Source organism: Vipera ursinii, assembly GCF_947247035.1.
Source record: "Vipera ursinii genome assembly, chromosome: 12".
In the NCBI taxonomy this organism is placed as follows: domain Eukaryota; kingdom Metazoa; phylum Chordata; class Lepidosauria; order Squamata; family Viperidae; genus Vipera; species Vipera ursinii.
In genome coordinates, this window is record NC_139525.1 from 3186726 (window position 1) to 3206844 (window position 20119).

General features: G+C 46.2%; 3 protein-coding genes across 4 annotated transcripts; 2 read left to right on the forward strand and 1 right to left on the reverse strand.

The window, feature by feature from the left end:
• The first annotated feature begins 108 nt into the window (after nt 1–108).
• TMEM185A (transmembrane protein 185A) lies at nt 109–9943 on the forward strand. The gene is made up of 7 exons (XM_083371766.1): nt 109–288; nt 4844–5020; nt 5185–5392; nt 6009–6092; nt 6894–7070; nt 8102–8225; nt 9080–9943. The coding sequence occupies exons 1-7, from the start codon at nt 251–253 to the stop codon at nt 9322–9324; spliced, it is 1053 nt and encodes a 350-aa protein (XP_083227892.1). The 5' UTR covers nt 109–250; the 3' UTR covers nt 9325–9943.
• Nucleotides 9944–10511: 568 nt separating this feature from the next.
• Nucleotides 10512–17168, forward strand: LOC310645914 (heat shock transcription factor, Y-linked-like). 2 transcript variants are annotated; one of them, XR_014493612.1, is made up of 3 exons: nt 10512–11736; nt 13566–14926; nt 15062–17168. XR_014493612.1 is itself a non-coding variant. In XM_083371965.1 (2 exons), the coding sequence occupies exons 1-2, from the start codon at nt 11182–11184 to the stop codon at nt 14340–14342; spliced, it is 1332 nt and encodes a 443-aa protein (XP_083228091.1). In that variant the 5' UTR covers nt 10512–11181; the 3' UTR covers nt 14343–17168. The 2 variants fall into 2 exon arrangements, 1 of the variants encoding a protein (XP_083228091.1); XM_083371965.1 differs by having other exon boundaries at nt 13566–17168.
• Nucleotides 17169–17315: 147 nt separating this feature from the next.
• Nucleotides 17316–19874, reverse strand: LOC310645915 (protein EOLA1-like). The gene is made up of 3 exons (XM_083371966.1): nt 19366–19874; nt 18808–19099; nt 17316–17811 (listed from the first exon to the last, which is right to left on the reverse strand). Exons 2-3 carry the CDS (start codon nt 19058–19060, stop codon nt 17597–17599), a joined length of 468 nt encoding a protein of 155 aa, XP_083228092.1. The 5' UTR covers nt 19061–19099; nt 19366–19874; the 3' UTR covers nt 17316–17596.
• Between the last annotated feature and the right edge of the window lie 245 nt (nt 19875–20119).

A 20119-nucleotide genomic window follows, 5' to 3' on the forward strand; every position in this document is an offset into this window, starting at 1 on the left:
CGCGAAGGCGCGGAAGGAAAGACTCGGGGCGGAGAGGCCGGGGCGGGGCCCGCTTCTGAGGTCCGCGCCTGCGCGGTCTGTGCCTCGGCGCAACCGCAGTGCGACCCGGCCGCGGAGTCAAGGGGACGCGGCCGATGGTTGGCGGAGCTGCGGCGGGGAGCCCGGTTTCTTCGCGGGAGGGCTTCGGGCTGGAGCCGCCATGTGGCCGTGGTGACCGAGCGGCGGGAGCGGCGAGGCCGGGCGGAGCGCCATGAACCTGAGGGGCCTCTTTCAAGATTTCAATCCGAGGTGAGAGGAGGCCGGAAATGGGCGGGGCCTGGTGGAAGGGGCGGGGCCAGCGAGAGGGAGCCCTTGGAGGGGGGGCAGTGAGGGTGGGAAGCCGACCTTGCAGTGCAGGCCAGTATTTGGGGGTGGGGGGGAAAGATCCATCCCCTTTGAGATAGGGCTGGATTATAATCCCCATAAGGCACAGCCAGTATTTGGGGGTGGGGGAAAGAGTTCCACCCCTGTGGTGTAGGGCTGGATTATAATCCCCATAAGGCACAGCCAGTATTTGGGGGTGGGGGAAAGAGATCCACCCCTGTGGTGTAGGGCTGGATTATAATCCCCATAAGGCACAGCCCAGTTCCCATAACGCACAGCCGACTTCAGAGTACCTGGATCCTTCCAGATGACTTGGCCAATTGTATTTTGGAAAAACGTCCCCTTTTTCCTTTTGGAAGTTCATGGCCTCCCACTAGAGGGTCGGTGACATGCGGGGAGGGGGCTCCCCCTTGGTTTGTATCCCCTCAACAACAACCCTGCGAGGCAGGTTGGAGCTGAGAGAGGGGAGCAGGTCAAGGCAATGCTACGAGCGCCTGGGGATTTGCACCCATGTCTTTCCAACCATGGAAATAGCTTTGCCACCCTAGAGTTCCCTAATATAGGATAAGTGAGATGGGCTGGCATGTACACTTCATAAATAAATGGAAAAACTGTAATCTTTGTGGTAGAGTGGGGGTTTATTGTTTAGGGCTGCTCCCAGAGAGAGGTTGGTCTTAGGCTTCAAGGCTTCTCATAATACCGAATTTGCTCTGGGACAATCCGTGCGGGATAACTCAGTGCAATACATATTATCCACCACTGTTTCTTCTACATTATTTCCATGTTTGCCAATGGAAACAATGTCAAAGAAGCAGTGGCGGATAACCTCTGTCGCATTGAATTCTTCCACATGGATTGACCCACGGAAAGTTGCCCACTGTGAGTTGTCCTAGACCTCTTTCTTACAGTAGACATGCCCTCAATGGACCCCTTGGACTTAGGGATGGAGATCTTGAGAAGGGCAGGGGAGGAAGGATATCAGCCTAACGGTGGTACCCACCCATCTGCCCACACCGAGAAAACAATGCCATATAGATCAGACTTTTATTGTGAGTTTTTAATCTTAGTAAATTTATAACGTGCGGACTTCAACTCCTGGAATTGACTTGCACTGGTTGATGGAATATTTGTCACTTGTATTGTGCTCTGTCTGAGCTGTAATTTTAAATCTTAAGTATTAGACAAAAAAAGGAAAGTCAAAACTTGCCTTGCCACAGGGCTAACGTTTGTAAGTATTGAGGGGTGGGGGGATTTGTTCTAACAAGGAAACGCTCATTCTTACCTATGGAATATAGAGTACGGCTATAGCACCAGGAAAGCAACCTAAAAATAATACCCTGGGTTTAAAAATTAGTTTCTGGTGTCAGACTAGTAGCACCCACCAATCTGGATGTTGGTCGTGCTGATAGGATTTGGGAGAATCTGAAACGTTGAGAGGACTGTCTTTTTACAGAGTAAAACTGTAGTTTTACAGAGTAAAACTGTAGTTTCAACAAGCATTTGTAGAGCTTCACACCAAGTCCCTCCCTGGGCTGGAGGAAAGTAGGTAAATAAAACAATGGCCCCATTAAGGAGGAAGGAGCTTTAAGAATTGATTGCTTCCCCCTTTTGAGTTTCTCACATGGAAGAGCATTTCCGCTTATGCCCTTCAGGAGAAAGAAAAACATTCCTACTTTTCTCTCGCAAAAGGGATATTGTGAAAACGTTGACTTCCTTTTTCTCTTTACACCGTGGTGGATTCCATCCTCCTTCATTTTCACTCTGCAGCCTTCTGAAGCTAGGAACAGGGTGTTGTATCAAGGCTTCTTTTTACAGAACGGCTAAATCACGGAATACAAATGGAGCCTCAAGAGCTTGCTTGGCCCTTTGCGACAATGGGGGGAAATTTCCTAGTCATGTCACTGCCGTTGCTCTGGGGGAGCCAAACAAGACAGAGGGGAGCCCGCCAAGGCAAAATTGGAACGCTTTTACCCAGTCTGGAAGCAGAACAGATTCAGTCACAGTTTTGTTCCCTACAGTATCAACCTTGTAAACTCTCAAACGTCCTCTTTATGCCCTAGCCATAAAGAATTAGCCAGCATCTCTAGTTTGACCTTGCCCAAGCTTGCTTGCTTCCTTCTTTCTTTCCTTCCTTCCTTCCTTCCTTCCTTCCTTCCTTCCTTCCTTCCTTGCTCCAGCGTATTGTTTCAGCTGACGATACGTCTTGCGCTTCCCAGGACTTAACCAGTCTGCCTTTATTGCACATGAAGAGCATCACCAGGTTCTCCCATTATCATCCAGACATTAAGCCGTCCAAAAACATCCCACGATTGGGTGGTATGACACTGCGGTGGATAAAACAACTAAGAGATCGACAGTCACTTGAAAAATCGCTTCCCTACAATCGTAAGGAGCAAAACGGCAAGCTCGGAGAGCCAACCCACACCAAAAAAAAAAAACTTTTATCAGCCGAGCTACAAACGTTTCCGATCGTTTCAAAATCGTGTTGTCGCCCTTGCAGCCCTCTTGGCTCTTGTTTTTGTGAACATCTGTAATTGACGCTGAATCGTAGCTGTCTGCATCGGCTTCCCAGCTCATAATCTTCCTCCCTTTGTGTTGACGGAATAATGACAGTCTGAAGGCAGCTGCTGGCGTGTTACTCAGCTTCCTGGTGGGAGGCCTGGGAAGGAAGCCTCTTGCATTCCTTGCTAATGAATTTTGTCTTTTCTTTTTTTTTTCAAACGGAGAGGAGGGCAAATGCTGCCTTAAAGGAGATTGTGTCTGTGTGGTTCTACCACTCAGGGTCTTGTGTCGCATCCTGCAAAGTCCACTGGTGGAGCTAACAGATACGTTTTGGGGTCCTGTGGAACGGTGGCCGCCCTACTTAACCACCACAGTTGACCCCAAAATTTCCGTTGCTAGGCCAGACATTTGTTAAGCGAGTTTCAGCCCCCCCCCCCCTTTACGACCTTCGTTGCCACGGTTGATAAGCAAATCTAGGTTCCCCGTTGAGGTTACTCGTCAGAAGGTTGCGAAAAGTGATCACATGATACACACACACCCCAGGACACTGCAAACCGTTATAAGTACGAGTCAGTTGCCAGGTGTCCGAATTTTGATCCCTTCATCATGGGGATGCAGCAACGGTTGCAAGTGTGGAAAAACGGTAGTAAGTCACTTTTCTCAGCCCCGTTGTAACTCTGAACGGTCCCTGAATGAACTATTTTAACTATATATTTAGTTGGATCTTAAGAAATTGGGAAGTATCTGAAACTTTTCTAGTATCTAGAATTCCACTGATGATTTGTAGGATCGGATGCTTGGGCTGACTTGCTCAGCCCAAATAATATTCTGGGTTTTTGTTTGTTTGTTTTCAAATATAACCAATATAATTCAGATACATTTCTGGAGAACTGAATGAGCTGTGGATAATCGGATCAGAAAGGAAACCACCTGAAGTCCTCATGGGAAAATGGTGGTGCCTGAAAAAGTTTCTGCTTTGATTTTTTATTGGCGGCGTATTGCAATGCTTCACAGCTGTCATTTGGGAAGATGAAACGGCTTGGGGTGGATGAGGCGTTGCCGTATGGAATTGCAAAGAGCTGGATGACACAGATGCTCCTTTTGTTTTATAAGGCGCTAGTCCCATACGTGTGGGGTCCTGCCCATCGCTAGTATCAGGCTCAGGCTCAGCATATGTGAACGACGTCCTTGTTCTCAGGAAACAGCACTGTACATGTTACCTAAAGAGTTCTGTGGACAAGTAGGAACTTATTTGGTTTCGTTTAAAATAGCGTTTCTCAACCTTGGTGTCTTTAAAGATGTCTGGAATTCAAGTCCCAGAATTCCCCAGCCAGCAATGCTGGCTGGGAAAATTCTTGAAGTCCAGATAGCTTAAGGAGGTACGGTTGAGAAACGCTGGTTTAAAATAATTTATCTTTGGCATCGGTTAACTGGGAAATTGGTGGAGCAGTGGGCTAATGCCTCCTTAAGTAACACCAGCTGCCTGCAATTAGTGCAGGTTCGAGTCCCACCAGGCTCAAGGTTGACTCAGCCTTCCATCCTTCCCAGGTAGGTAAAATAAGGACCAGGATTGTTGGGGGCAATAAGCCGACTTTGTAATAATGCCGCTGGGGTGTGTGTGAAAACCCTAATAAGCAGGCATATACATAGAATGAAGGCTACTGCTAAGTTCGTAAGCCGCCCTGAGTCTTCGGAGAAGGGCGGGATATAAATGGGATTAAAATAAAATAAAATAAAATAAAAAAATTAAGATTATGATTTTAAAGCGCACTGGAAGCTGCTGAAAGGGATTTAAAATTAAGAAGTTTCAGTGTGTTATTAGGAATCTTTGCTGTCTCCAGTTCACCTCTTTTTAATGACTTTGGTGGGTTTTTTGTTGTTGTTGAAATACAAACTACACACCACGATTCTGAAGGCAATAAATGTCAGAAATTGATCTTCTCTTCCCTCCCTTCCTGTTTTTTTTCCCCTTCCATAGCAAATTTCTTATTTATGCCTGCCTGCTGCTGTTCTCAATTTTACTGTCTCTCCGGCTGGATAACAAGATTGAGTGGAGCTACTGGGCAGTCTTTGCTCCGATATGGCTGTGGAAATTAATGGTTATTGTGGGGGCCTCCGTGGGGACTGGAGTATGGGCACGAAACCCACAATATCGGTAAGAGTGACCCCGTGCTTGCTTTGCAAATGTATTGCATGAGTCTTTTTGTGCAAATCTTCTTTTGGAAATTCGTATAGGGCCCACGATGAACAAATGTCAGGAAACATTTGGGGAAACTTGTAGTCTGTGTGAGCTAACGGAACTTAAATTGCACCCTTTAGAGCAGAAGGGGAAACATGCGTAGAGTTCAAAGCCATGCTAATTGCCGTCGGCATCCACCTTCTTCTGCTGATGTTTGAAGTTCTGGTCTGCGACGGAATCGAGCGAGGGACCCGTTTCTGGCTTCTGGTCTTCATGCCCCTCTTCTTCGTGTCTCCCGTCTCCGTGGCTGCTTGCGTGTGGGGCTTCCGGCATGACAGATCTCTGGAGGTGAGGACGCTCCACGTTAGAAATTGGAGGAGTGAGCCATAATGCAAAGCTAGTCCCAAATTTTAGTTAAGTTGTGGACGGGTCTTCTTCTTTTTTTTTTTTGTAGATGTACATGATTGATTGGCGTTGTGTGCCTTTGGGGCAATGTGACACCTTTAGAAGTACTGGGCTATAGGTGGGGTGGAATGCAGTCTGGATTCCCAGGAAGGAGGGGCTGTTTCCCAGAAGGTAGAGAGGCAGCTTGGAAAATTTGATCCGCAGGAGGAGGGTTAAAACAGCTCCTCCGTAGCTCATCCCCGAGTACATCAGTAGTTATGCAGATAGTTGCTTTAGCCTGGCAAGATTCCGTCTCTAGGTGAAGAACAATAAAGTCAACTATTCTTAAGGGACTCCATGTGCCGTTCGCGGGAGCCCAACAATAAGTTTTATAATTCAGAATATTTTGTGCGTGAGAGAGAGAGAGAGAGAGAGAGATTTCCCTCAATTAAAGAAAGAGCAGACTTTTATTCGGCTGGAGTATTCTGCATTAAGTTGCAAGGTACTTTGTAACTTGTCGCTCTGCTGGTTGCAGCAAAATCCATTTGACTGTAATATGTTTGCTTTTCTTCTCTCCTAGCTGGAAATCCTGTGTTCCGTCAATATACTCCAGTTCATATTTATTGCCCTCCGATTGGACGAAATCATCAAGTGGCCATGGCTTGTACGTAAACCGTGATTGTACATCATTCTCTTTTCCGAATGTCAGGATGGTTAGGTCGGTAGCAGCCGGCACACCAAAATTAAGGACTGTCGATTTTTGAGATGAAGTTGCAAAATCGAAAATCGGCATCGTCCCCTGAACAAGTTAAGCAGCATAAGATCTAATTAGGACTTGAATGATAACTCCTCTAGGAAAATCCAGCCTGTAGGTGGGACTGTAGGTAAAATTGTAGGGAGAGTTTTAGGGAATGTTAAGTTTAAAAAAAAAGGAAATCCTTGCATGCTGCCAAAAATAAACACTTCAATAGGAAAGAATCTTTGTAGCTCAGGGCTGAACTGTGGGGTCCTTGATGCTTGGCTGTTTTCTTGCAGTCGTTTCATGACCCAACTGGGTAACATCATCAGGGCTAGAAGAAAGTGGGGTGTGTGGAGAGGGGGAGGGGGAGGAAGGGGAGGAAGACAACGACTGTGGGGTCTTTGATGCTCTCTGAGCTTGCTTGTTTTCTTGCAGATGTTTCATGACCCAAACTAGATAACATAACATCATCAGTGCTAGAAGGGAGGAGGAGGACTGTGGGGTCCTTGGTGCTCTTTGAGCTTGCAAACATTTCATGACTCAACCTATGTAATAACACCAGTGCTAAAAGGAACCCCACATAAATATTTCAAACCATTCATACTCATTGCTAGAGCCTGGATTTTCGAACCTTTGATGCGTAGAATGGAAATGAATAGTCCTTTTGAGTGACAGGTGACTCACACTCTCTCTCTCCCCTCCCTCCCTCTCCGTTTTAATTTCTAGGTTGTTTGTGTCCCTCTGTGGATCCTGATGTCCTTTCTCTGTTTGGTTGTGTTGTATTATATTGTCTGGTCAGTCTTGTTCTTACGCTCGATGGACGTCATTGCCGAACAAAGAAGAACACACATTACTATGGCAATCAGTTGGATGACAATCGTGGTTCCGTTGCTCACCTTTGAAGTAGGTGACCCATTTATTTATTTTTATTTTTATTTTAATCTTCTGAGATGGGACGATTGTTCACGGCTCCTTTTTCTCAAAAACTGCCCAAATAGGCTGCAAATAGGATTATCATGGCTGAAAGGGGAGCCGAGCCTGCTCTGCATGTATAGTGAAAGTCTTTAGAAACCAAATGTCATGGTTCCAACAAATGAAACTCTTCAAAAGAACTTTGAGGCATTGTTTACCTTAATCTTTTATTCGAGTAACATAATATCAGCACTTAATAATCAAAGCCAAAAACCGAATTCCCCTCCCCTGGGCACATAGTATCAAAGCACAATTCCCTCCTCCAATTTGCAGTCATAAATCACATTCCCCAATTAGCTTGAAGCCCGGGCTTCCTCTCCAGCCTGCCAATTCTTTCTCAGCTCTGGGCTCAGTAACCTTGATTCTCACGCTAGATTCAGTGTTGTTATGTCTAGCTGGGCTCTCATTCGCATTCCCCCCCCCCTCCCAGCATCCTCTAACTCTAAAAGCGAAAGGAAGAAAATGGCTACATTTCCATCTGTTGTCGATGCAAAAGCATCCGACGTTAGCGTCGGCACCAAATATCGCGATACTACTTGTGCGTGCTGAGGGAGCCCGTGAATTGTGACTTTATTTGCAGTGGTCGTTAAGCAAAAGCGGCATTTTGGAAGCGAACCTATAGTCTGGTGGGATTTTGCCGAAAACAAAGTTAAGTGCCAGTTTTCAGCAAAACCGTTATAAAAATGCGTTTGTGTGACTGTGAGACTCTGCCAAATGCAGCAGCATTGCCTAGAGCCGGAAGTGTGGACATCTGACCAGGGCGGCCCCCTCAACCCTTAGAACTTTGGATCTGGGTTTTAAGTCCCTTTCTTCCCCCCCCCCCGCCTCTCTCCCCCGCCCCCGGTAGGTTGTAGCTTCAAACAATCCCTGAGCAACCAGTCATAAGCCAAGGACTAGCTAAGGAAGGATTTGATAGGCTTCTGTTCCCTCTTGAAACTGAAGCTGTCCGTTTGTCTCTTTAGATCCTGCTGGTTCACAGACTGGATGGACATAACTCCTTCTCCTACATACCCGTGTTTGTTCCGCTGTGGCTTTCGCTGATCACTTTGATGGCCACAACGTTTGGCCAGAAAGGGGGCAATCACTGTAAGTATCTCACATCAGAGCTCTCTTTCCTTCTTCCTACTGTGATTCAAGTGCAGAGAAAGGGGGGGGGAATAAAGGAGAATATTTGTAGCTCAGGGTCGAACTGTGGAAGATCCTTGGCGCTCTTTGAGCTGGGTGGTTTTCTTGCAGACGTTTCATGACCCACCTAGGTAACATCATCAGTGCTAGAAAGGAGGAGGGGTTTGCAGAGAGGAGGAGGAGGACTGTGGGGTCCTTGTGCTCTCTGAGCTGGGTGGTTTTCCTGCAGACGTTTCATGACCCACCTAGGTAACATCATCAGTGCTAGAAAGGAGGAGGGGTTTGCAGAGAGGAAAAGACTCGGGGGTCCTTGGTGCTCTCTGAATTTGATGGTTTTCTTGCAGACATTTCATTACCTGTCTAGGTAACATCATCAGTGCTAGTAAGGGGTGGGATTTGCGCTCAGTTTAGTGCCTTGCCCTGTCATTAAACAGCCCGACCAAAGAACTTCCAAGACCATCCCCACCAACGCTGACAGGGCCAGCCGCTAGAACAGGGGTGTCAAACTCGTCACGTGACGTGTCGTGACATATCACAACTTTTCCCCCATGGCCAGGGCTGGGATGGGCGCAGTTTCGGCATGACGCATCTGGCCCACGGGCTGGCAGTTTTGACACCCCTGCACTAGAATATAAACTGAGAGCAAACCCCACCCCTTCCCAGCACTGATGATGTTACCTAGTCGGGTGATGAAACGTCTGCAAGAAAACAAGCCAAGCTCAGAGACCACCCGGGGACCCCCTCACAGGGGGGAAGAGGCGGGACTCCTCAGATGGGACGGGGGAGTGACTGCCCACAACTTTCCTTTTTCGCAGGGTGGTTCGGCGTTCGCAAAGACTTCTGCCAGTTCCTCCTCGAGATCTTCCCGTTCCTGAGAGAGTACGGCAACATTTCGTACGATTTGCATTACGAAGATAACGAGGAAACGGAAGAAACTCCGGTTCCGGAAGCTCCCAAAATTGCTCCGATGTTTCGCAAAAAAGCCGGGGTGGTCATTACGCAGAGTCCCGGAAAGTACGTCATACCGCCGCCCAAACTCAATATCGACATGCCGGATTAAAAAGGAACTCTGAAAGGACAGATGTCTCCATGTGATAATCCCCACTGGGTATCCGTGGCCAATCCTGATTCTTCTTCTTATTTATTTTTTTTAAATTCATGCCTTTATCTTACTTGGTTGATGGCTAAGGATTGGGGCCTCGGCGGCTTGCCCTGTGGATTTGCCTTCGTGTCATTTCCTTAAGAAGTGTCTGTCTTGGGTGCAAAATATCGCCCCACCGAAAGCAGGAAGAAACCAGTAACGCAGGATTCAGCGATGGAAACGGTCGGGTCGGCCCTCACGGAACGACAGTCTTAGATTTGAGTTCAGGTCTCAGCATCAAGGTCATAGTCCCCCACCCCCACCCTGAGTTTTCCTGTCCACATTTCCCCCTGGACAAAAGCCCACCAAGGGCTTTGCGCTCACACCATCCTGCAGTGGATGAGTGTGTTATTTTGGAGAAACCAAAATGGAGATTTCTGATATATGAACCTACCTCTTTGGTGGAAGTCATGTTACTCTGTACATAGTATTTATATGAACTTTTGGCAGTGTAATATATTGGGGGGGCGGGGGGAACACGAGTCTGTACATTATAAATATGTAAAAGTATTTTTTTTAAAGGCTGTGCGAAATGCGTCATCACTGGTGTGTGGTTGTTGCGTGTTCCTCTCGGCTTCTATTTTGGTTGAAGTACCTTAGACCAAGTCGTTCACGCGTTTCGATTTTTCCCCTTGAACCATGAATCTTACTACTATTCGGACGCGGGTCTTTGGTAGGACTGTTGACACTTCCCATGCTGGATTAAATTGCCTTGGAAGAGGTATGTAAATTTTCCTGTAAATAGACCCAGTCTTTCTACCATCTGCGGTGGGGCGGGGAAAGGAAAAAGACTGCCAGATCTTCCCAAAAAAAAAGTCCACTTTTGTTAAAATTGCATTTGGGCAAATCCTGATTTCTCACACCTCACTGTTCAATAAAGCATCCCGAAGTTTGCCGAGTCCTTTGTTTTTGTCTGGAAAAGCTTACCCACCTGCCGGATTTCTGCACCCCCGTTTTCTTGGAAAGCGTGAAAAATGTCAGCCGGGAGTGCGTTTGTAAGGGTGAGCGAACTCTTTAACCTTCTCAAATATCTGGGGTGGAAGGGTCAGGTAAGAGCTCTTGGCATGAGAGTTTGGTAGAATTTTTATCAGGATCAGAAACTCGAATGTAATGTGGGAATCAGGAAGGACGTCGCTGCTGGGAAAATGTCGCGTCACACCACAGGAGAGGAAAGAGAAGTGAGGGTGAGAATTGGGGGACACTGCATGACTCAATGCAAAAGACTACAATATCCTTAATGGAAAAAGACAGCATCCATCAAGGAGCCCTTAGCTTCTAGGTCAGGGGTGTCCAACCTTGGCAATTTAAGACTTGTGGACTTCAACTCCCAGAGTTCCCCAGCCAGCTGTGCTTAAAAGTTGCATTCTGGGAGCTAAAGTCCACAAGTCTTAAAAGTTGCCAAGGTTGGGCACCCCCGTTCTAGGTGGAAAATTGCCCTTTAGCGTTGAAAAGTATGTTTTGGATTTCCCCCCCCCAAATATATATATATATGCGAGCTCTGTAACCCACCTCCCCTCTCTTCCCCTCACCCCAAAATCCTCTCTTCTCCTTCAGCGCAGCTGTAAGGCAGCCTGTCTCTCTCTCTTCCTGCCATTATGATCTCGCCTGCTAGGAAACCAGCCTCCATTGTGTGAGGTCACACTCATCCCAGATAAAAACATTGTGATGTTCCAGAACTCTTTCCTGAAGCTCCTACTGGCTAGCCCCTTGCTTTTTCCTTTTTTTTAATAGACCTGCTGGCACTTTTTATCTGCATGGTTTGACCAATGGCCTAACATGGCAACCGCTGAAAGTGACCTGGGCGATCCCAGGGAACTGGACGCCCCTCTGCAAGCCCAGCCCGTTTCCGATGAAGATGAGACGGCCCCTCCTGCCGTGTCCCTCTCCTCCGCGCCCTTGCACGACAAAACGGCCGCCGGTGACTTCGCCCTGAGGTCCATGATCGAAGAGGACGCCTTCCAAGCGCTGAGCGACGGTCCCTGGGCCAAGCGGCCCCGCCTGTCGCTCTGCGAGGACACCGCCGCTCTGGAGGACAACGATTTCCTCTCCCTCACCTTCCCGAAGAAGCTCTGGAAGATCGTGGAGAGCGAGCAGTTTAAGTCCCTCTGGTGGGACGAGGAGGGCCACTGCGTGGTGATCGACGAGGATCTCTTCAAGAAAGAGGTGCTGGAGCGCAAAGGGCCGCTGCGCATCTTCGAGACGGACTGCATGAAGAGCTTCATCCGCCAGCTGAACCTCTACGGCTTCAGCAAGATGAGGCAGAACTTCCAACGGTCGGCCTCCCTCGCCGAGTTTTTGGCAGAAGAAAAGGCCGCCTACGCCTTTAGCAAGGTAAGGCCCGGCTTTTGCAAAACCCACTTAACTGTGGTTTAACCTTGCCGTAGATCCACCACGGCGTGGGCTCAGGGCCGTTCTTTTACCAAACTGGCAACGGTGCTTCCACCCGCTTGCATCCACCACGCTGGGCCCAGCACCGTCGCCTTCCTTCCCCCGGGGTTATAAGAGTGCCGGTGGCTCCTGGCAAATAAGGGTTGTCGTAATTGGGAGTGGACGTGACTGAAAGGAAATAAAATCCTGTACGTGGCATGCCATCAATTGACAAAGGAACGGGAGGTTTCCTAGTCCTCTCCTGAAAACTATGCCGGGGAACAGAAACGATGTTTTATTGAAGGTGGGGAAGGTGCTAACTGAATACAGGCAGTCCTCCATTTCCAACACTTCTTTTAGTGACCAAGTTACAACATCGCTGAAAAAAAGTGACTTATGACGGTTTTATGTCTTGGATTACCGCAGCCTGTGAATCCTTAGCGCTAAGCCACTGTAAAGATGGTTTATTTCAGCAAAGCAAAGAGCAGATACTTGAATGAGCCAATTCTGCTAAGCCATTCAAACAACTGTTTGTAGAAAAGGAATCAATTGGACAAGCGTATTTCAAGCAGACTTGTTGCAATTAGAGCTTGTAGAGCAAACACACAAAATAGTTATGTTTTATATTGCACCGCAACGGTAGCAGTATAATCCCATCTTCAGTATTCAACATCCTGGTGCACAATTATTCTTTTGGATACAGGACACTGGATGGGAGCAGCACCAGGACAGGTCCCTCCAGTCTTGTTTTGAATATTTCATTTTTTGAAGTGGCTCATGTAGGCGAAATGCCTAATTTTCCATCCAGCAGACAATTCGGTGGATTTTAGCTGGTCCCCCTTCGTTCTGCAGGCAGCCCTATCTTTTAATATTATGAGCTGCTCTCCTAACGTTTGGGCAACACCACTAACTTTAGGCCCATGATATTCTCTGGGCTACAATATTCTCCTCCCCCCCCCCCCGTATTCATGAAAAGGACTGTAAATGGACCATTATAAATCACAAAAAATTACACGCAAACCACTTTGCTCCATCTAGACCAGTCAGGACGAAACTTTGTCATTCGGTGTCAAAAATTTGGAAAATGCCTGACATGACTCTGCTGGCAATGTCACTGCCCACCCTGCCCAGTGAACAAAAGAGAAACAATTCTTTCTGTATTCATTTATTTTAAAAAAAATGCAGTCGAATTGTGTGGTGCTATATGTAGTATCTAAAGAAACGTTGAATAATTATAAAAATGAAATACAGGTAAAACTCATTTGTGGAAGGTCCAGAGGCTGCGCAGGACCCCGGTCTTCTCATGGACTTCCTGAGAGCCTGGTGTGGCCCCTACAGCCTCCGAAAAACGTACAAGAAGAGGGTGTGCCTTCGTGAATAGTTGTTGCACGCTAGCATGTCCTCCAAAACTTTGCAGTACGTGTCACCTTGGACACCCATGTCATTGGTTGGCCATCACTGTTCTAGCTTCTCCATTTAAGAGGGACTGAATATGAATTATATCTTCCAAAAATATGTCCCGCTGAGCCGATGGTTATAATTTGTTTTTCATGAAAACTTTGAAACCTCAGTGTTGACGTAGATACTTACTTGTCTTTAACTTCAGTGGCCAGTGGCCACGAATTCTGAATTTACATACTCCTCTGAGTGCAGGAGCAAAGCGATTACGTTGGGGACTGAAAAAAAAAGTCCTATATTCAGGGCCAGAGGTAAACATCGAGAAATGAGAAATGTCTCAGCTGTTGACTTCTCCTTAGAAGATTAACCACTTCCCCATTTTCCCCCCATTCTAGCTCCAGTTCTACCATAACCCCAATTTCAAGAGAGGATGCCCACACCTACTCGCAAGGTGCAAGCGAAGAGTTGGAATCAAAAACATGCCACCCATGGCTTTCTCCCTAGAGGAAGACTTTGGCGAAATCTGCTTGAAGAGCAGATCCAGAAGCCCAGAAGCTCCACCTTCTCTGGGATCTTCTTCCAGGGAAAATAGTTTCCTTACAACTTCTCCCAAGGACAAGATGCACAAATCTGCTCTCCGGAAGCCACCCATGACCAAAGGACTGGCCGGAACGGTAGGTCGTCTCAGAAGCGGGTTCTCCACTTCTCCGAGCCCTTTGAGGTCTTCAGATCAGGGGTCACCTGAGGACACTGAGAACAAGATCAACCAGCTGGCTCCTTTCCACTTGCCCCAACACCCCAGCCACGCTCGAGTCAACACCCACGAGATCGATTCCACCACCACCACCTCAGCTACCTCTTTGTATCACGTCATCCCGCCCGTCCCCAACAGCCCCTTTGCGCCAATGATGGGGCTGCCCACTTTTCCGACCATGTATCCAGACTTATCAGCCATGCAAGCTCACTGGGCCAGCATCCTCCCTTTTTGCAATCCGTGGTTCTCCATGCCGATGATAGCGGCCGCTTCGGCAATTTCCATGTCCAGGTCTTCCCATCACCACCGAACTCCTTCGTACCACCATTGTCCCAACTGCAACTGTACGTCCAATCCTCCGTCCGCTTCCAAAGGAGTTGGACCCAAAACGGCAGAATATGCTGGGTACCATCGGTAAAAAAAAAAAAAAGGACGGGAGAAGGCTAGAGATGTTTCGAATCTACTTAAAAATAAGGGAATTCAACCATGGCGTGGACTGAAGAATAAACTTTGTTCTTCCTGTCTGGTTTACCTAGGTTAACTTCTTTGTATTTCTTTCACCATGGATAACCCAGGAGGGATGTTTCCCTCAAAGATTTCCTTGTTTAAATGTATAGATTGGGGGGGAAATGCCTAGGGAAGTAATTGCATGGATTCGGATTAATAGCTTCCCATTTCTCTTCCTCAACAAAATGCATTTCAGAGTTCTGCAGGCAGCATTTTTGAAGTTGGCCAATTGTGGTTAGGAACAATTTGATGTCAGTAGCTCACGGGACATCTAAGGGTTTTAAAAATCTGAAAGAGGAGATCGTTCGACCGGTTAAAAATCTAGAGAATCGGTCATGCCACCAGAACTTGGAAAGGGCAGAAGAGGGAAAGATGCTTGCCCAGGTTGATTCTGGGAACAATATGTGACCCGGTGTTATAGTGGGTGAATCACAATGACCCGTGTGTTGGCATTGGCATTGTCTTGGGGGGGACGTTGCCCTCCCGATTCTCAAGGTAGGTATCCTAGAGAATAAAAGTGTGTTTCTCAATCTTGCCCCCTTGAAGATATGTGTGGACTTTTACTCCCGGAATTCCCCATGGCTGGGGAATTCTGGGTGTTGAAGTCCACGCATCTTCCAAGGGGGCAAGATTGAGAAACACTGAAAGTTAACCACTTCCTAAGTTGTCACTACGAATCTGTTCAGTCTACTGAGATCTCAGTGGATTTACGCAATGAGAAAGCAATTACCAGAACAGATTTTGACCTTGATGCTTAAGGGAGAGTGATTGGTTAAAGAAAACATGGCTGAATTGTGAGATTGTTACTGTGTACCTAGATCTTATTTGCATTTTCTAAAAGGTGTGTGTGGGGGGGGGGAGTTTATTGAATCTGGCGAAGGACAAGACAATAGGAAGATAGGTAGTCAAAGGACCAACAGCGAATTCATCAATACATTTTAATTTGTTGCTGTTGTGACCTTCCTGTACAATATTTATAAATTCTCAGCTTGGATCTGGGCTTAATCAAGTTTGAAGATCTGGTGAAGTCAAGAGGACAAGTTAGGTTTGGCTGAAGTATTGACTGATTTTTTAATAATGCTCATCTTGTTTCTTCTGTTCAGTTCTTTCTTTTTTTTTAATACAGCAAATTAATACTTTGAGTAGCCAGAAGCACACTTTACTCTAAATGTATTTAAATTGGCTAAAACATCTACATGATTCTGAGTTTGTTTTGCTTTCCCTAAAACACATTTCTTTTGATAGTCATGGATATTGCAAATTTGAACTTTATTCCTTTAATAAAAATGCTAGACAAAAATTAACATCAGGAACTGCAAGCTGTAAACTAAGAAGAACCTAGTATTGTAATCCTAGCAAATATTTAATTTGGATGGGAAGTCACCTCTGACACATTATTTATAAGCTGTGGGGCGGTTCTCATGTTCTTCGATTAACACTTGTCTCCTTAAAGAGACTTCAACTATTTTCATAATTTTCAGCTACGTATTAATAAAGCGGGAGTTCATTTTATCAACAGCCTCAAATTTGTTCCCCAGAGTATTTGCTTTTACTCCACATGGTGCCACGAAGTTCAGTAATGTTAAATTTGGGCAAAAAGAATCTTGTAGTAACATGGTATGCTGACGATTTGAGATCTAAAATGTGAATAATGAAATGCTTCAAAGCAGATCGCCTCATTTATGCGACGAGAATGTAGGTTACTGGATAATGTATGCACGGAGGAAGAGAAAAATGTGTTTTAAAATAAAAAAAAATCAGTGCTTTTAATTAAATGAACTTCAGCTTTATGCCATCTAAGGTTTTTTGTTTTTTTTTTAGAATTCTCTGGATACTGTATTTATCCTACATCCAATGATAAGGAATGACACGGCAGTCCTAAATGTGCTGTTAAATTTATTGTGATCTAAATTGAGAACAATGGTCCTGTTAAATCCTTCACAAGTAGGATAGCAAGGAAAAAAAGTCAAATTAGCATATTTACATCTGAATTGCTTAAATTGCTGAAACCTTTCTAACTCACCGATTTGAGAGCTGCAGAGCCCTGTAATTTAAAGCACTGGGGGAATATTTTAAAATTGTAGATTCAGACTAATTTGTTCAGACTTGAAAAATTCCCTCAACGCTGCCAAATTCCCCCATTGCTTTCAAGAGTTTACATAGACACTATAGAAGCACATATTAAAAATAGGGCATGAAACTTCACACACAGAAAGATGTTTAAACACCTAGCATTTTGAGCAATGGGGTTCCATTAGATAGAAAAATAGTACACAATCAGCATTAATGCCATAGGTTTTGGAAGCTCCATTGCTTGTCTTAATGTATGAAAAAAAAAATGACTCTTCCATCCCAAGCATACCCAGGACCAGTGTTGGGGAACTTGAGGTCCTACAAACGTGTCCGAAAGACTTCCCAGATGACGTAGCCTGTAGGAATGAAGATTTGGGAGGTCAACTATTCTGGAAGGCCACACATTTCTCCTTGGGTGTGATTTGGTTTGTAAGCTTCTCTGGCAAGCGAGGAGGAAGCATGAAAAATACTCAACTTACAACTGTAATTGTGGCCGTGTGACTGCAGGACGCTGCAAAACAGTCATAAATGTGATTCTCAAGAGCCCAAAATGTGGTTATGTGACTGTGGGGTGGGCAACCATCAGAACTTCAGAATTGGATTGTAAGTATCTTTTCGAGCGGATCCATCATAACTTTGCTAAGTGATTGGTCTTAAGTCAAGGACCATTGAATTTGGCCAGGAGAATTCCTGTAGTCCTATTGGACGCTAATGATTTGAAGTCTAAAAATGTGAATAATGAAATGCTTCAAAGCAGATCACCTCATTTATGTGACGAGAATGTAGGTTACTGGATAATGTATGCGCGGAAGAAGAGAAAAACATGTTTTAATTTTTTTTTAAAAAGTCAGTGCTTCTAATGAAATGAACTTCAGCTTGATGGCATCCAATAATAACACCCTTGGAATGGTGCAAAATTCCCTGGAGACTGAATTTATCCCAAGTCCAACGATTTATCCCAGCGATGAGGAATTGCACAGCAGTCCTGAACACACGAGTTAAAATTTGCCATGATCGAAACTGAGAACAGTTGTCCCGTTAAATCCCATCACGAGCAGGACAGCAAATCCTAAGGGAAAAGTTCAACCAGATTCAACGGAAGGGGATCAGATCTTCTGGGATATGCACCTCCCAGATGTCCTTGTGTCCTCGTGCAGGAATGGACCTCCGCAGCCATCTGGGGTTGGAAATCACCGTCAAGTATTTTCCTTCAAGACCCCGGAGAAGGGCTTTGTTTTCCAACAGGAAAATGTCTTCCGGAGGCAACTGGTCAGCGCACTTAAACGTCTCTCCAACGTCAATAAGACCTACAGTGGAAGACCCAAACCCTTGATTTAATTTTTTTTCCCCCAAAGAAAATTATTTCTTTTTCCTCTTTGACAAACATACACACACACACACACACACACACACACACACACACACACATATATATATATACACACATATATATTCTTTTAACAACCTTGCAATCCCTTGCTCTCTCTGTGTGTGTGTGTGTGTGTGTGTGTGTGTGGTGTGTGTGTGTGTATAAAGTCAGGGTGACTGAATGGAGCTGAGCGTTTACTGGCCTATTGCCCTTCCTGATGCCTACACAGCAGATAATTTTTTCTCTGCGCCCCAAGAGAAATTTCTACCATGACCTAGGATCGCCTCTTTCTGAGGCGACTCTTTTGACAAACATAGATCATGTAGAAAAAAAATGTCTTTGCGACAAAGCTGTGGCCAGGTTTATATGTTGTGTTCCATCATCGTTTGCTAGTAAATTCTTGGTTGCTAGTCTGTGATTCAGTGGGTGCAAGCTGCCCAGGCACAAAAATAAAATGCCCCAAATCTTGTAAATTTACCCAGCTTTATAGGCCTTGGGGTATACGTGAGGCCTTGTGAGATTTGGGTACTTTCCTTGACAAGCCTGTAAAATTTCAGGGGAGGGGAAATACCAAAACTCGGTAAGATTTAGTGATTTTTAGGAGATTGGGGCCAAAATTCTCCAGCCAGCCCTTTAGTGTGGGTGGACTTCAACTCCCAGAATTCCCACAGCCTTCTGGGAGCTGAAGTCCACCCATCTTGAAGGTGACACGGCTGACAAACATTGATCTATGGCGTTATGTCAACCGTACTTCTGCAGACCAGCAATAGTGCTGGGTTTAGAAGTATAAGAAGTCACCAACCATGGTTTGCAAGACCCAAGAGCTGGGCTCTGCAAAGTCCTAGGCCAAGAACCAAACAAACCACGTTGGGGCACCCCGTAACAGCGTGACTCTGGCTGCTTGGCTGAAGAGACAGGTCTCCGTTGGACGTACCAGCGATAACCCCTCGGCCAAACTTCTCCCCCTCTGCTAACGAATCTTCAATCTGAGCCGAAGTCCACCCGAGTCTGTTCAAGAGGAGGTCTCTCCAGCTGTCGTCTTCCCAGTCTCTAAACGCGATGTGGACGGCAACCGTCTCATCCTGGTGGTTTGCCAGCACTGGGCGCCAACGGCTCTCGATGGTTTTGACGTTGTTCAAAACCAGCCCGGCGTAAGGTTGTCGGAAGGAGAGGCAAGCAAACTTCATTTTCCTGCAAGGGTTATTCCCTCCTGGCTCCTCTCCTCTCTGCGCCAAGAAAAGAATAAAATCAGAATTAAGTAGAGATACTCTTGGGCTCACAATGACAATGGCGACCACAATTTCTTTGGCTAAGCATGTGAGTCGCGCCCAATTTTTTATGATTCTTTTGGCTACAGTTGTAAGGGTGAGGACTGGTTGTAAGTCACTTTTTTCAATGCCGTTGGAACTTCGGCCAGTCCCCAAACAAATAGTTATAAGTAGAGGACTATCGACATAGGGTGGACTCTCTGCACTTAGAAGTCTCGTGGCACCTTTGTGGCGGGGTGGGTCAGGATACGGCCAGGCCAATGTCGTTGAACTCAGGCTTCAGCCAGCATGCCCAGTGGGAAGGGTAAGGGGCAAGGTGACACCACCGAGAGCAAGACTTAAAACCTGTGGCCCTCCAACTTTTTAGGGCTCCTGGATAAGTTTCAGGTCTGTGAACCTGGATGGGGAAAAAAACATAACATTTTTTTCTAACATTTATAAGCGCCAAAAACCCCCCAGTTGGATGTCCAACACAACATAGTTATTATTTTTAAAAATATTTTGATAAGTGTCTTGAGCCATAACCGGTTCGCTAAACCATCAAATCTATCCATTATTAGGCTGCATTTTCTGAACTTAAATCCGTGTCACTCTGGTTTCCAAAGTTTTTTTAGCAAGCTGCTGATTTCTAGTTCTGTATTGGAGGCCAGACAGCCCAGGCTACGAAGCCTACAGAGGAGAGCTACAAGACCATCCATGCGGAATAAAATAAAGCAAGGAAGGCAAAAGATGGACAATCCAACTTGCCCTATTTTCCCCTCCTCCTCCCCCCTCCTCTTCCATCTCCCCCTCCCCCTCCCCCTTCCTCCCCTCCTCTTCTTTCTTTTCCTCCCCTCTTCCTCCTCTTCCATCTCCCCCTCCTCCTCTTCTCCCCCTCCCCCTCCTCTTCCTTCTCCTCCTCTTCCTCCCCTCTTCCTCCTCCCCCTCCTCCCCCTCCTCTTCCTTCTCCTCCTCTTCCTCCCCTCTTCCTTCTCCCCC